The sequence below is a fragment of the Salvia hispanica genome, chromosome 3, assembly GCF_023119035.1.
Source record: "Salvia hispanica cultivar TCC Black 2014 chromosome 3, UniMelb_Shisp_WGS_1.0, whole genome shotgun sequence".
NCBI lineage: Eukaryota > Viridiplantae > Streptophyta > Magnoliopsida > Lamiales > Lamiaceae > Salvia > Salvia hispanica.
The window spans coordinates 5,706,626-5,722,000 of record NC_062967.1 but is presented as its reverse complement, the minus strand read 5'-3'; the positions used below and the strand labels follow the sequence as shown (position 1 = coordinate 5,722,000).

Genomic DNA, 15,375 nt, shown 5'->3' with positions numbered 1-15,375 from the left:
ATAAATTCACATTATTTACGTATATATTAGCCGAAAAAATGACATGAATGGAAATATAAGGAACAAAAATAGTTGAGAAAAAGATGTAAAAATTATGTTTATGTTTATTACAGAACACGATTTAGAACTCAAACAAGAAACAAGAAAACCACGCAGGGGACGATAGTAGGCAATGATAAAAGGATAACAAGCATAGATAGAGATGTAGATAATCTCAAGCCTGAGCTTTTGCTTCCCATTTGAGGGGCTTCACAACCTCCCAAGTGAAATCAGGATCATCCCGCCCAAAGTGGCCGTACGCCGCCGTCTTAAGGAACCTGCCGTTGCCACCCCTCTTCAGGTCCAGATTAATCGAGATCATACCCGGCCTGAAGTCGAAATTCTCCTTCACAATCTGCAGGATCTCCTTGTCTGGGATCTTTCCTGTTCCAAAAGTGTCCACAAACACAGATAAAGGCTCCGGAACACCAATGGCGTAAGACACCTGCACGATGCACCTCCGCGCCATTTTACTCGCCACGATGCTCTTAGCAGCCTGCCTCACAATGTAGGCGCCGCTCCGGTCCACCTTGGTTGGGTCCTTCCCGGAGAAAGCACCACCTCCGTGCGCACCCCACCCTCCGTACGTGTCGATGATGATCTTACGACCTGTCAGACCAGCATCTCCATGAGGGCCACCAATGACAAACCGCCCAGATGGGTTGAGGTGGAAGATGGTCTTCTCATCAAGGTAATTCTCAGGGATGACAGGCTTGATCACATGTTCCTTGAGATCTGCAGCAATCTCGTCATTGGTCACAGTTTCGTCATGCTGGGTGGAAATCAGAACGGTGTGCACGCGTTGGGGAACCATGGCACCGTTGTCGTTGTGGTACTCAACTGTGACCTGAGTCTTCCCATCCGGCCTCAGCCACGGGCAGGTGCCGTTCTTGCGCACCTCAGTAAGACGAGCACCAAGCTTGGTGGCCAGAACATGGCTCAGGGGCATCAATTCAGGCGTCTCGTCGGTGGCGTACCCAAACATATGACCTTGGTCACCAGCACCAATCTCCTCCGGTGCCTTGGTCAGATGGCCGTGAACACCTTGCGCAATATCAGGGCTCTGCTGCTCAATGTTGACAAGCACTTTGCAGTTGTCCGCATCAAGACCTACATCATCCGAGACAAATCCAATATTGCGGCATGTGTCACGGACAATCTTCTCGTAGTCAACATTAGCCTTGGTGGTGATCTCTCCAAAGACCATCACCATGTTTGTCTTGGTGCAAGTCTCACAGGCAACCTTGCTCTCGGGGTCCTCGGCAAGGCAGGCGTCCAGCACTGCATCGGAGATCTGGTCGCACAGCTTGTCGGGGTGGCCCTCGTTCACAGACTCAGATGTAAACAGAAAGGTCTCCATATCGCTCTAAGTTTCAAAAAAGCAGTGTTAAACGCAAATCACCACATTACGCAGTTATTCAACAAGTACGACTCAATCAATCAAAATTCTTTAGCTAAGAAAACACAAAGCATAGTTAAATGAAATATCATGAACCTAAACAACAAATCACAATAATGAAATTCCAGAAACTACGGATCTACACATAAACAACAGAAAAACTAAATAAAGCAGCAACCAAATTAATCAAGTACTTGAGCTTGGAGAAGAGAGTAATAAAAAAATTAATTGAAAAGAAGCAACATGAGTAATCTTAAATCTTATCCTCGTAGGTTAAAACTAATCAATCTCACCAGATATACAATAATGAGACTCCAAAAACTACCGATCTAGGCCTAAAACGACAAAATCACGGTGGAATATAACAAAAGCAGCAGCAAACAAAATTCGAATGCAGAGATTTCGATTCGAGCATATCTGTACTCGGAGATAAAGAAGTTGAGCATAACAGCATAATTCAAATCACAAACCCTAACCGAATTACTAAAATTAGCTAAGTAGTACTTAAATGAAAAGCAAAGCAACACCAACTTCGTGCTTATCATCATATTGCGCCGCAGAAAACACGAATCATTTCACAAAATGTAAACTAAATCGAAAACAAGAGAAGCAGAAGGCTTCGTGGAGAATACCTCTAAGAATTCGAAGTGAGGAGTTTCAGATCTGAATCTGCGAAGAGAGAATTTAGTTTGGGACACGAGAAACGGCTAATGGATTCTATTGGTATTTATACGGCGTATCTCGTGACCGGAAACCGGCTGACCAAGTCGCCTTCATTTCTAATAATGGTTTAAATAATCAAACAAATCTTCAACCTTATGTTTTTCAGCTCCTTCTAAATTTGGACTGATTTGCTAGTTGGCGAAATTGATATGCTAGTGGGAATAATCAATTCTATTTTCAGCAAAATATCCTTTCTTACATAATCAAAATGTTTTAGTGTAATTCACTTTATCAAAATTATTTCATTCTTATTCTCTACTTTATCAAAATCTGGATTCTTCTACTACAACTTAAATGAAACACTCCTCCACAATCATCGGGGCAATTTTTTTTTTAATATCTTCTCTCTTTTAAAAATCATAGCTCCTTGTTGCGAGCTCGTGTTTATGTTACTATTTCATTTGGAATATTTCACGAATCCTGTTATATCTTTAATCTTATTTCAACATCCTATAGAATCTTGTACAGTAAAAGTAAAGTAAGTTCAGACTGATTTATTCATTTTCTAGAAAAAAGAATGTTTATTAGCGAAGATATTTTGAGGGTAAAGAAGAGTGGTATAGGTAGCAAATGCCAAAAATAATTTTTCTTTTAAAAAACAAATATAACCTCCACGTGTTAAGTGCACCATACTCACCAACCCCAACAACAACAAAAAAAATTAGATATATTCATGATAAGGACGAAGAATATATTAGACCAATAAATTTTTACGATAAGAGTATGTCATTAACCTAAATAAATAAAAACAATAAATAAACTAATCTGTATTTACTAAAATAGAATGCAAAAATAGGAAATCCCACGCTTTTGATAACAATTAAACTGAGTTAATTTGATTCACATCCCATTAAAATGATAAAACAAAAATACTCAGCCTTACATCTTATTATTCATAAATTTAAAAAGATGAGACAAATGCTAGCAATAAAATAAAATTTCTCAGCAATATATCTAATTAATGAATCATAAAATAAAAGCTCCTAAATGAATAAGATACTGTTATATGTCTTGGTGCAGTTTGGAATTTTACCAACTCTGATAAGACTTGAGAAGTCCACAACCAATAACCTAAGACTAAGACAACCACCAACCAAATTAAATTAAATTAAATAAATAAAAAAGTCGATTTTTGTGACAATATCATAAGGGAGTTTGATCTGCTCACCAACCAAACAGAGAGAAAATACTTAAAATAGATGCAATTACATAGCTACCAACTCAAAGGAGATGGCAATTTGTCAGCATCAAGAGTTGGCAAAACAACCTTTTGTTGAGAGAGAGAGCAGAAAACTTTCATGTATAGGTGGTTATGAATCCCAGCCTTTTGTAAGTTGTGACTTATAAAAAAACAGCACTTGGTAGAAGGCTTCTACAACCTCAACATGATGCTGAATCTGTGGGACGTGCAGCTGAATCTAGACTCTACGCAGGGTTGAGCATGCAACCATTCCAGAAGTAGCAAATTCTGTGACAATGAGGATGATGGTCGATGCCCCTAAGCCAAAACAACCTACATTTCGATATCCACCTAATTTGTTGGACGGAATTCTATCATCTGCATCCCCCTTCCAGCAACTGCAATCTGATAATGATTTCTGGATTGATGGACAAACAATCACCCACTCAGTAAAGCAAGGGGAGAGGGAACATAACTATCACAAAAGTGGGTTATCCGCTCACCTGCCACAGATTTTAACATCTAATGATTCTGGCTCGGGCACATTGATGATCAGATGGGCACACTCTGTAAGTTTATCATGACTAAGATTCCAACACCTGACTCGCTGATCAAGACCAACAGAAAAAACCCAACTCCCGTCCGTCCATACACCTGGATGAAGAACAAATTAGACAGTCTTTTCCAACATATCAAGTAAAAGTTTTCTTTTACCCCCAAAGTAAATAATCTTCAATGCAAACACTGAATATGAATATGGATACAATGCCTTACGTAGACTTTAGAAAGCATTAGTGCATGTTTCCACTGGAAGTTTCAGAAGATGAATTATATAATAATGATCAAAGAATAACACCAAATACTCATATCTCTTCATAGCTTAGTTCTTAAATAGTGAAGTTTTTATCCGGATTAGGCAAAGGGGCGATGAGAAATTAAATGAAGTACGAAATACCTTTGACAGCAGAACTATGAGCTGAGATGCTCTTATCCAGATATGTAACCTGCATCTGATGGTTTTGGATCCGAAAATGCTGATTGCAATTGTTCGTAGCCACTGGCTTAGAGTTGAAATGGATATTAGTATTCGTATTCGTATTTTGGGACTTCATCATAGGGTCTAATTCAAAATCACATCTAAGACAATTAATCGCCTGATCATCGCCGCCGCTTACAATGTAGAATGTGGACAGAGAATCATTAAGTCGTTGGTTTTTTATTTCAGAGACGAAAAGGCAATTGACCCCGGACTGGTGGATATTATCAAAGACCTGCATGGCCTCTACTACACTTATTTGTGGTGATAAAGTATCTGTTTTCCTTTCAGACACAAGAGAACTCTGATCGTCAACCTTCAAAGGTACATGATCATCACTTTGTTTAAACATTGATGTTTCAGATGTTTCATGCAAATGATCGTCCTTTTCCTTGCTAGATTCTGTTCTTCGAGCAGAGACTGAAAGGTTGCTACCTTTTTCTCTCAATTTGCAATTCACTGGTCTCTTCTTTGGTTTCTTAGTATCTATGGATCGCCACCATCTACCCCCTTGACTCCCTCTACCAGTACGAGGCCGCTTCTGGAAATCTAGGCAGTTTTCCATCTGAAGACCTGCTATTTGCCTCATAAAGTTTTCGACACTCTCGGTCAGATCCCAGATAGCTATACTTCCATCAGTGGATCCAGTAATTGCCATGTAAAAACTTCCAATCTGTGAGTTTTCTGTTAAATGATACTCCATAAATCAGGAACGATTTAAAACATCAACTAATAGATAAACAATATGGATAACTATACAATTTTAGAGAAGAAAATTGTTCAATGCATTAATCCAATTAAAAATGAAATCAAATTGTTAATGGAAACAAGCTCATCCAAATTGCTATCCATCAACTCATCATCTAATTCCATCAGCACATATTTATGAGGAAACTTAGTCTATTGATATCTAACCTTTTGATAGAAGTCTAGGAGTGACAACATGCCGCAAAGATAGCACAGGTGATGACAATGGAGCCAAAAAGGCAACATCAAACCTGCCATTAAGGTGAGATAGAAGACATTATAAATGGAAAAATAGAATTGCTTTGAGGTTATTCATGGGTAAACCCAATGCGTACCAAAGCCGGAAAGGCAACACAAGAGCCCTCAGGGTAACCGTAGCATCTGAACAAGCCACAATAACAAAACAGACAGAAAACCTGCAGAAGAAACTCATTCAGCAGTATGCACCTATATATTAATTAATTATTTGAATCTGAAATATAAGCACCATAGGACAGGAACAAAAAAGCATTATCGTAATTTCAACACACCTGGATCCAGCCTCTTTTACAATAAAAGCAGTGACATCTAGGTATCTCCAGTCATTATCAAAATTATCTACAGGGTAGAGGTTTGGTTCTGTGTTCCTGCATTCTGGAGAAACTGATTCACAAGGAATAGCATTCGAGGCTGTAACTATACCATCTTCGGGTGTTTCAGAAACATTGTTGCTGTCTTGTCTTTTCATGTTACTGTTGTGTCTCAATGGCATATCCGTTGAGAGCCACTGGAAAGACAATGAAGACATGGTTGCTGCCGATGAATCGGAGGAGTTATTTTCATTGTTCTTGTTCATCTCACTGCTCAAAGCATCCACCCTGTTTTTGATTGTTGTCACTGTTTGTTTCCAAGCAGTGACAACCCGTTTTGCACCAACAGAGATTAATATAAAAGGATCTCTACCATTTACAATCCCATTTTGTCTGTAAACTACATCACGGATATTAGAGGGACCAGGCATGAATACATGCATCTTTGACACAGCACATATTGAACGTACAGCAGATCCACCAACATGTTCCCCGAGATGTTGGGAGGACGACCAATTCTCCGTGCCTAACTCATACCTGAAAATTTTGCCACATCAATAGTTTTTTCTTGACTGAGATATTGGTGAAGTATAGATTTTAAATATTCCAAGTCACACCATCAGTGGTTATATCAGATACTTTAAGCTTAACAAATAAAATAAATAAATACCTAGTCAATCGCACTGTTCCATCTTCACAACCGGTAGCTAACCAACTAGATTTGGCAGCCAATCCACGGTTTTCATCTTGACTGTACAATGATTGTTCATGGATAAAGCACAAGGAATGAATCTCCCTCCCATGAAATTGCAAATGAAGATTCTGAGGGTATATTTTTCTATTATTTTCAGGCACCCAGTATCTATGAATATATATGACATCATCCTGCCAAGACAGCGGGATTGGATTAAAGCAGTAATTACACAACAAGACTGAATACGATAATCAAAGAGCATACAATTATCAAAAGATACCTTAACAAAAGCAAAGCAGTTCATCATCTCAGGCAAGTGGCCAAGATAATACGAGTGCGGACGCCGCCAACCACCACAAGTAATTTGTTGGACCTTTCAGAAAACATCCAATCAACAATCACATCACATGAACCATCAACCACGCAGTTACAAATATTAAGCGCACTTGTGTGAAGGAAGATAACCTGCCACTTTCTGGGGGAAATACAAACCTCTGCCCAAACTTGATACTCAATGTAAATTGTAAATATTCACATGCATGTTTTGGAAAAGTATAGACATAGAAAATTCATTTCTAATGTTTGAATATCAGACAATTAACTTACACAATCCTAAAGTTATGGGGACATTATGGTTCCACTCAATGGAACGAGTATCAGATATATAGGCAGCATCTTACACATACAATTAAGTGGAATGGAATTGACGTGAGACAGCAGTTAGGATACTATTTCTTTTTCTCCAAAAATTCCTTAACAAATTACAAAAGCAGATAGTAGTCCGAAATTTCAGATGTTTATGAATTTGTTGAATGAGAAGAAAGTGCTAAAGCTCAGAAGGCAAAAAAAAAAAAAAAACAATGATGTAGACATTTTCAATATAGGGGACAGAGAGAACACCTTTGTTCCTGAAGTCAAATTCCATATTATGAAATTATCTGATGCAAAGCCAACAGCATATTCGGAAACAACAGAGTCATCACAACTGTCTGTGGTGAAGACAGATCGGACTGCGCCTAATTCTTTGACTTGCTTCATCCCTATGAATTCCATGCTTTGCAGATCCCTTTCATACTGAAAATGGCATACACATCCATCTGCTCCCGTCTGTTCCAGGGGAGGGGAGGGGAGGGGGTGAGGAAGGAAAAGTGAAATTAGATGACCACACTAAAATATCCAACTGCCAAATGCTAGCAAGAAAAACTTGCATAGAATCCTTTCAATACTCTTCAAGTGTAACACAGCAATATGGCAATTGTTTATGAATATATGCTCAGGACTTTAAGAACTGGATCATACCGAGCGTATATCGACTTCATCAGACGACAGTCTAGAAATAGAAACACTGTTAACGCTTGACACTCCATGAGCACCTTTGAAATAATTCACAGGTGATCCTTTGACTTCTGTGGTAGCAGAATTACTGCTGAGTAGGATTCTTGGTGAAGAAAACAGTATCAGATTACCACGAATGTCACCACATACTATCAACTGTAGAAAATAGCAAACGGTAGTAAATTTGAGATGATTCGATGATTCCTCTTGACAAACCTACTAATATAGTGCGGAGTAATATTCTTATGATTTGATTGTGGCGTCAATCATCATGAACTTCTATGAAAAGTGGTAAATAAACAGATTAAAGTTTCAAGATTTTGAATAAGACCTTTACAGTGCACTAAGACTAAACCAAGATTTATTAATCCATCATATCTAACATATTCACAAGAATTTAGCTTATTTTAATTGCATAACAAGCACACAGCAACCATTTAGGAGTACAGACAATGTAACTAGGAGGGGACGTGATGATATGCACCTCTTCATCAAATGAAGCATCCAGACACATTATTCTCTTCCCAAAGCATGAAGCATACTCTGCAATTAAGCACACATCATAACTTCCTTTATCAATAAGAGAAGCAGAGTGTGAATTGTGGCATAGCTTCCATAGCTTCAGTCTACCACCGGGATCAGCAGTGAAAATGAACCTTCATACAGGAAGTAACAAATGTAAGTAAACATATACGGAGTATATTTTTTTCAGTAAATTGAGCATAGCTAGTAGTACAAGATATAAGTCTTTAGCAGTTTAAAGGTAAAGTCACAATTTAATAGCATCAGAGAACCCATCTTGTTTAAGACATGGAAGGATTATAGGATAAATTCCATATTGCAGGCACGAAAATATTAAAATTATAGGTTAGTGTCTAGTCACATGACAATCCCGCTGTAGGGACCATCTAAAGAAACAAAGATGTAGATGTGCAGCTATTTTCCTATAATTATTTCCACTGCTCTAGTTGTACTCATAGGTGCGATAGATCCTCAAATTTTGAATACTCATATTAGATCATCACCTTAAATATTGCTCCATCCATCCCTTAAAACATTGCTCAGTTCTTTTCAGCATGGGTTTTAAAAATTGATAAGTGTGTATTGTTATTTAATTGTAAATGATAGGTGAGTGTGGGCCATGCTTGGTTTTTTATGTAAATAAGTTAATATAGTAAGTAGAAAATATAAGGAGCAGTGGTGGGGTAGTTATAAAAAATGGCAGTGTTTTGTGGACAGGCTATAATAGCAAAATGGGCAATGTTTTAACTTTACAGGACGGAGGGAGTATGATGCCACATCCAATGTAGCTCTCTGTAAAACTATACATTACCTACAACTATTTCATTGCTCTAGCTGCACTCCCAGGTGAGATTGATCCTTAATATTTGAATACTGATATTAGACAATCACCATAAATACTATGATGTGACTATACATTACCTAGCTTCTGGCAACTTGCACCAATAAGTTCCTAAGAGATGTCTCTCTTCTTCAGCTAGCCAAGTAAAAGTAAATTCAACTTCTACTTTCCAACCAGTTCCAACTACACGAGCAATTGTCATTCCGCCTTTCCCGTCCCCGACAGCAATCCAATCTTCACATTTGTCTGGGGTGTCAGAACATTTTGATAATAAGTCCATACAGATGATCGGTGCTTCCTCACTGATACGAGCAAGTTCAGTCCACTTGGCAGCTTCAGTATTGCATAAATTAACATGGTACAGATAACCATTGTTGGTAGCCACATAAAGTGAATCTTCACGCGAAAAGTTTAAACAGCGGACATACTCACTTTTGCTGCAAGAATTCATAGAGGTCAGAAATTCTATGCATGATAGGAGAACAGAAAAACAAATGAAAGAAGTAAATTAGAAAAGTTTTACGGAGTCAAAGTATATACTTATCCAGAAAGGGAAAAAGGACAATTCCAAATAACTAATTTTAATAATACCATCCTTTCATTGGTATGGAATATTTAGGTAGCATGCATGAAGAGTCATGTATTTGCTGCAAATGTACCTGTCCATGAACCCACCATATGATGATGATTTTGGTATAGAAAGAGCAAAAGCTTCCTTTCTATCACTGAAATCCTCTGATGCAACTGTTTTCTCTATTCCTTCATTAGAAATACAAAGCTGGTGAAGCTTTATTGCTGAATCAAAACCAGCAGTAACTAGAAGTGAAGAGCCGGGATCATATAAACATCGCCATACTCCCCTCCCACTGTAGAAGACAATAACATACACAATTCAACATAAGTATGCAAGGGGCCGTGAACCAAGAGACTTTCACTAGATCATATGAGAACCAAGGAGACACAGATGTAAGAGAAGTCCAAGTACATGCATGTATTACAAAATTTAAGAGGAGGATTCTCATGATATCTTATAAAATAAAATCAAGTATAAAAATTTTCAGTCTGCAATGTTTACAGTCGTCATCATATGAATTATCAGTCTCAGGGTGGGGGCTTTCTGGATAAAACCATAAATATGAATCTGCAATAGTGGTAAATTTTGGTAATGTGGTCAAACGTATGCAGCTTACATATGCTCCTTGATTTCCTTGAGTTCTCTGCCATGATGGTCCCAAACACGGCATGTACAGTCCTCACCAGCAGTGATGATTAACTGGGCAATTGACAAGACAATATAAAAGTCAATGAAAACAGAACATAATTTTTGCGCTGTATAGATAAACATTTATTCAGCATTATACAAGATAATCAAGGATCACAATTGGCCCAACTTTTATTCAGATCTGTGGTAAACCGGTCCTGATCTTTACATGCACATATTATCTAACTCAGACAAGAACATATCTAAAACTAATCATTACAGAATGAAAGAAAATTCATGAAAACAAACTTACAGATTCAAATATACAGCAGTCCCAAATTCTTGCATTATGCCCAAATAGAACAGGGCCCTCAATTTGATTGACCTGTTCCTGAGCAGCATTGCATGAAATTCCTTTCTCTGCCTGAACCTCCCAAATACGAGCACTGAACTAATCAAGAAATGGCCCATACCATAAAGAGTCATGAATCAAGTAATCTAAGACTAGGTTAATTAACAAGAAAAACAATTATAAAATGTTACCCACCTGCGGTCATCAGAAACAGAAACAAGTTTAGTCCCATTAGAGAACCACGCAATACGAAAAATTGAACCTTCATGCCCTACAAGCCTACTTATAAGAGCATCTTTATAGTTGGGGCCAGGATAGGAGAAGCCCTCGTCACCGTTCAGCTGCAAATGGTCTTCCTCATGACTTCCAGGTTGTTTGGCACCATTCTGACAAATGACTTTCCAAACAACTACCTGCCAAATATCAAAAAGTGATCACTATTTTGTGTTTCATGCAGAAAACTTCGATTTATGAACTTATGCCATGATATTCTGGAGATCACAATAAGGAAAGATATGAATATGTATTATATAACACTAGAGGGTGTTGCATTGGGAAATACATGTGAAGGAGAGTTCTAAGGGAACAAGAACCATCCAAGGTGCCAATTCATAGGAACACTTAATTAGTAGCTTAGCAGCAGAGACCCAGACAGATTCTAATGTTGTACGTAGCAGAGACAGGTTATAAGTATAATGAGAGATACCACACACATGAATCATGATGATTACCTCATTGAAGATAGTACCAGAAGCAATACGAAGAGAGTCAATATCATCCCCAAACATCTTCATTGAGTACAACAGACACCTCTCTGGACAGCATCATAAAGAAAAGACAGACAGTGTGCAAATCAGTAAGGTAACAGAACAAGGAGCCAATGTCTTAGCATGCTTTGAGGAAAAGGCTAGTAATCTCAAATATCCAAAAGTCTTTTGAACATATTCAAATGTGAAATATAGATTAAACTAACTTGCACGAGCATAATAAAACACCAAATTGACTTTCATAAATGATGGAGTGCATAGTATCTTGCAGGTAATCCACTATTCATGTTGCCATTTCCTCCAACATCCAACGTTTAACTTTCAAAAGCAGTCTATGTATCGTCCTATTCTCAAGCACTATCACAAAACAGTGCATATAATATATTTCAAGAGGCAAAGGCGAAAGCATGACCCCCTACCGGCACATTTAACTTCAGAATACATATTATATCTTGAGATATCCCAGAAGTACACATAATTGTCACTGCATCCGATGGCAAGGTAACGGGGATCCTCACTCGCAGTTGCAACATCCTACTACAGAAGAAAAACAAAGGACTAAACACTCCCCACTGCAAGCAAAAAATGTGTATAGCACTAAAAAAGTTGAAGGTAATGAGAGACTCTACACCTTCAAGAAGGAAACGTCCATGATCCAATGCCTAAATTTAGGCAGCGAGTGGATGAGATTCAGCTCCAAATGCAGAACTGGCTCCTCCTTGCCGCCCGGTTCAACCCGCAGGGTGAAAATCTTAACTCTCCTCTCCCCATAAACACAAACACGGAAAGAAACAGCAGAAGCCGCCAACTGTTTGTGCAAATTCTCCAAAGAGATCCCATGAACACGAATCCCTTCAAAGACTTGAAACGACTTCAGCGGCGCTCCAATCGACAAATCGTAGACCAGAATCTGAGAGCCGGTCCCTGTTGAAATTAGGGCAAATTCAGAAGACATGTAAAACAATAAAAATGTGTGCGTGTATATATAGGGGAAATTAACCAGCCAGAAGGAGAGGTAGAGAGGATAGATTGGCGGGAAGATGGAGGAAACAGAGTGCTGATATTTCTCCGAGATACTGCCCGCGGCGGAGCTGGCATTGGGTAGGCTCTGTTGCCCCCATTTACGCAGCCGGTGCAATCAGCTTCTTCCGACAAATTTGGATACTTGAAGAAAGGTTGAAGAATTTGAGAAGGGTTTAAGGTTTGGAAATATTGAAGACCTTTTAAATCATGCGTGATTTACTTATGACTTTCTTATGTATTTTAATCTCGCGTATTATTTGTAGTACTCCATTTTTTATGACCTTTTAAAGCTCGCGTACTAGTATTTTTTTAGATACATCATATTTAATTCAAATTATAATCTTGGCGAATGATCATTTGCCTCATTGGGATATCATTGTACTCCTACTACATTTTTTTTATAAGGCATAACACAAACTAATGTCATATTTTGGCCTAATACTTGAAGGGAAAAAATCATTTAATAAATTATTGGCCAACATATATCGGTTTCACTTTAGATATTCCAATATGAATAATGTGGCTAAGGTAAGGATTAATTTGATTAAATTTGTTTGATACGGAGAAAAAAAATCAAATTTCACAATTTTCCAAATCAAAATGACATAAGGAGCTAGCACCTCCCATTTATGTAACCAAAATGAGCTAATACAAAAAACCCAAAAATTAAAATGTGGTAGATAAAATAAATATAGAAATAAAAGGAAAACTAAGTGAACGTGCCTTCTTTTGACGAGGCCCAATACAAATGGGCTTGATTTTGAAAAGATTGAAAACATGAAAATAATGCGGTGAACGTGGATCGAACACGTGACCTTCAGATCTTCAGTCTGACGCTCTCCCAACTGAGCTATCCCCGCTTCTGTTTTGTTTGGAAACGCAGAATTATATTTCACCAAATTAAGAGGCCGTGGGCCAATGAATCGCGTATAAATAATCAAGGAATACACAAACACGACATCGTTTATTTTATATGTTATCTATTCTGACTTCAATCAATTAGTACTCAACATTTGATCTCTTTCCCCTTTTCCTCTCTCCCCACCAAATTCTGATCGGAAGCAAAGCCACATCTACAGACCGGGATGGGCAAGATGCAGTCTTTCAAGGAACAGTTTTCTTTCGGTTCGTTGCTTTAATTTCTCTCTGCACCTCAATTTTCGCCTCTTTTGTTTCCTGGAAATTTGACGGCTATCTTTACCTGCAGACGAAAGGGCTGAAGAATCACAGGATATCATCGCCAAATATCCCGATCGAGTTCCTGTATGTATTTTTCTGACACTTTCAGTTTGTTACGAAATTTTTGAATTGATTAATTATGCAAAGCTTCATTATCTAGTTTACAGTTGAAATCGATGCCGTTTGATTAAGTTATTGAGTTTATTTTGTTGATTCTTCCTCTGCTTTAGTCCTGAAGCTCTAGACGCATATTTGAAAATGTGTACTCAGATCCTCGGACTTGATAGATGAAGAAATTGTGTAAATTCCTACAATATGTGTGTGTTTGTCATGTCATGATCACGGAGTTTGCTTTTATGTTTGGACATCTTCTGATAAAACTGGTGTGATTTGAGTTTTCATGTTATGCTTTGTTTTGAGACTGAAGCTCTAGATGATTGAAGAAGAGCTAAGTAAACATCACCGTTGCCACTTTTTGAGTTGATAGGCTCTTGAAAGAAAGACTGTGGTCTCATCCTTGGTAAAATTCTTAGGACTCTCTGATACTAGGAGTATAAATTTATGGTTAGAAAGGATTTCATTATTTGATAGGTTTTGCTTTTGATGTATTATCTTGTACTAACTCATTGTACGTTTGAAGTTTAGTTCAGGTTGAGTTGAAAGATTGTATTTAGGATGAATTAAAATTTCGTTTCATAGACAAAATTTATTGGTTTAAAGCAATTTAGAAAAGGCAAATATCATCAAAAGAAACTTGCTTGTAAACTGAGTTGCTCTTGTGTATTAGCTATGAATTTTTAAGATTCTTTAGATGATTTGGGTAAATGGATGACTTTCTTACACCTTGTATTGGTCATGTACTTGCTTTGCCATATTGTTGTTTGATTGGTGGACTATATTGTAGGTTGTTGCAGAAAGATATTCTAAGTCTGACCTTCCTGAAATGGAGAAGAGGAAGTAAGTCTTTCATTCCTTGTTAGCCACTGTTTTCCATATTTTCACTGGCTTTGAGGTTTAATTATAATTCTGCAACACAAACACATACAAACTTGTAAATTATTTATCGATGCTTAGATTTCATAGATTCAGTGCCTTGAGAGTGTTTCTCATTTCAAGAATTGATTTTAAATAGCTAGCAGAGTCGATTTCTATACACTATTTGCTTGAGGAGATTTGGAGAGTATTCTTTTCAGCCATTCTTTAGCAGTTGACGAGTTTATGTGTTTCTAAAATTCTACTCCTACATTTTTATGTGTGCTTCCAACAGATTCCTGGTACCTCGTGACATGTCAGTCGGCCAATTTATCCACATTTTGGGTGCAAGGCTCCGCCTGGATCCCGGGAAAGCTCTCTTTGTATTTGTGAAGGATACATTACCACAAACAAGTACTCCTCTCCTCCCTAATTCTTTGAACATTAGCTGTATGAAAGTCGATGGTTTCTTATCCTATTTCGTTGTCTTCGTTTTCACAGCAAGCTTGATCGAGTCCTTGTACAATTCATCCAAGGACGACGACGGGTTCCTTTACATGTGCTACAGCAGCGAGAAAACATTTGGCAGCACTCATACTGTTATGCGGAATGAGTTTTCTCTTAGCTAATGCCTAATAGTATGCCTGTGACTGTAAATATATTTGAATCGTATGCATACATTTGTTAATTGTTTTTGTGTGGCTGGAATGTCAAATGTGTGTCATTGTGTCTCAAATACATTAGATGCCGCAGAATCAAACGCAACATTTAATCCAAAAGCATCTCACACTATGTA

At 37.9% G+C, this 15,375-nt stretch overlaps 3 protein-coding genes and 1 non-coding gene across 4 annotated transcripts; 1 reads left to right on the top strand and 3 right to left on the bottom strand.

Annotated features, from left to right (window-relative positions):
* Nucleotides 1-72: 72 nt before the first annotated feature.
* LOC125212817 (S-adenosylmethionine synthase 5) lies at nt 73-2,224 on the bottom strand. Its single transcript, XM_048113080.1, has 2 exons — nt 2,071-2,224; nt 73-1,405 (listed from the first exon to the last, which is right to left on the bottom strand). Exon 2 carries the CDS (start codon nt 1,397-1,399, stop codon nt 215-217), a length of 1,185 nt encoding a protein of 394 aa, XP_047969037.1. The 5' UTR covers nt 1,400-1,405; nt 2,071-2,224; the 3' UTR covers nt 73-214.
* A 1,015-nt stretch (nt 2,225-3,239) lies between these two features.
* On the bottom strand, nt 3,240-12,581 carry LOC125214760. Its single transcript, XM_048115903.1, has 20 exons — nt 12,406-12,581; nt 12,037-12,329; nt 11,825-11,939; nt 11,370-11,452; nt 10,834-11,051; nt 10,600-10,732; nt 10,276-10,358; nt 9,745-9,951; nt 9,166-9,522; nt 8,207-8,378; nt 7,687-7,878; nt 7,288-7,494; nt 6,668-6,760; nt 6,364-6,578; nt 5,655-6,230; nt 5,460-5,540; nt 5,293-5,375; nt 4,297-5,061; nt 3,845-3,995; nt 3,240-3,759 (listed from the first exon to the last, which is right to left on the bottom strand). Exons 1-20 carry the CDS (start codon nt 12,524-12,526, stop codon nt 3,693-3,695), a joined length of 4,212 nt encoding a protein of 1,403 aa, XP_047971860.1. The 5' UTR covers nt 12,527-12,581; the 3' UTR covers nt 3,240-3,692.
* A 634-nt stretch (nt 12,582-13,215) lies between these two features.
* On the bottom strand, nt 13,216-13,288 carry TRNAF-GAA. The gene has a single exon. It is a non-coding gene; the product is annotated as a tRNA-Phe (tRNA).
* A 108-nt stretch (nt 13,289-13,396) lies between these two features.
* LOC125214908 (autophagy-related protein 8i) lies at nt 13,397-15,315 on the top strand. Its single transcript, XM_048116127.1, has 5 exons — nt 13,397-13,553; nt 13,636-13,691; nt 14,512-14,564; nt 14,875-14,993; nt 15,081-15,315. Exons 1-5 carry the CDS (start codon nt 13,514-13,516, stop codon nt 15,206-15,208), a joined length of 396 nt encoding a protein of 131 aa, XP_047972084.1. The 5' UTR covers nt 13,397-13,513; the 3' UTR covers nt 15,209-15,315.
* The last annotated feature ends 60 nt before the right edge of the window (nt 15,316-15,375 follow it).

Excerpts from the sequence above, each read along its gene's own strand:
- LOC125212817 (XM_048113080.1), bottom strand. The coding sequence starts at position 1,399 with ATGGAGACCTTTCTGTTTACATCTGAGTCTGTGAACGAGGGCCACCCC.
- LOC125214760 (XM_048115903.1), bottom strand. The coding sequence starts at position 12,526 with ATGGGGGCAACAGAGCCTACCCAATGCCAGCTCCGCCGCGGGCAGTAT. Across the intron at positions 8,379-9,165 it reads TGCAAGTTGCCAGAAGCTAG|GTTCATTTTCACTGCTGATC; the intron begins GTAATGTATAGT and ends TCCTGTATGAAG. Across the intron at positions 5,541-5,654 it reads GTAAAAGAGGCTGGATCCAG|GTTTTCTGTCTGTTTTGTTA; the intron begins GTGTGTTGAAAT and ends TTTCTTCTGCAG.
- LOC125214908 (XM_048116127.1), top strand. The coding sequence starts at position 13,514 with ATGGGCAAGATGCAGTCTTTCAAGGAACAGTTTTCTTTCG. Across the intron at positions 13,554-13,635 it reads CAAGGAACAGTTTTCTTTCG|ACGAAAGGGCTGAAGAATCA; the intron begins GTTCGTTGCTTT and ends CTTTACCTGCAG. Across the intron at positions 13,692-14,511 it reads AATATCCCGATCGAGTTCCT|GTTGTTGCAGAAAGATATTC; the intron begins GTATGTATTTTT and ends ACTATATTGTAG.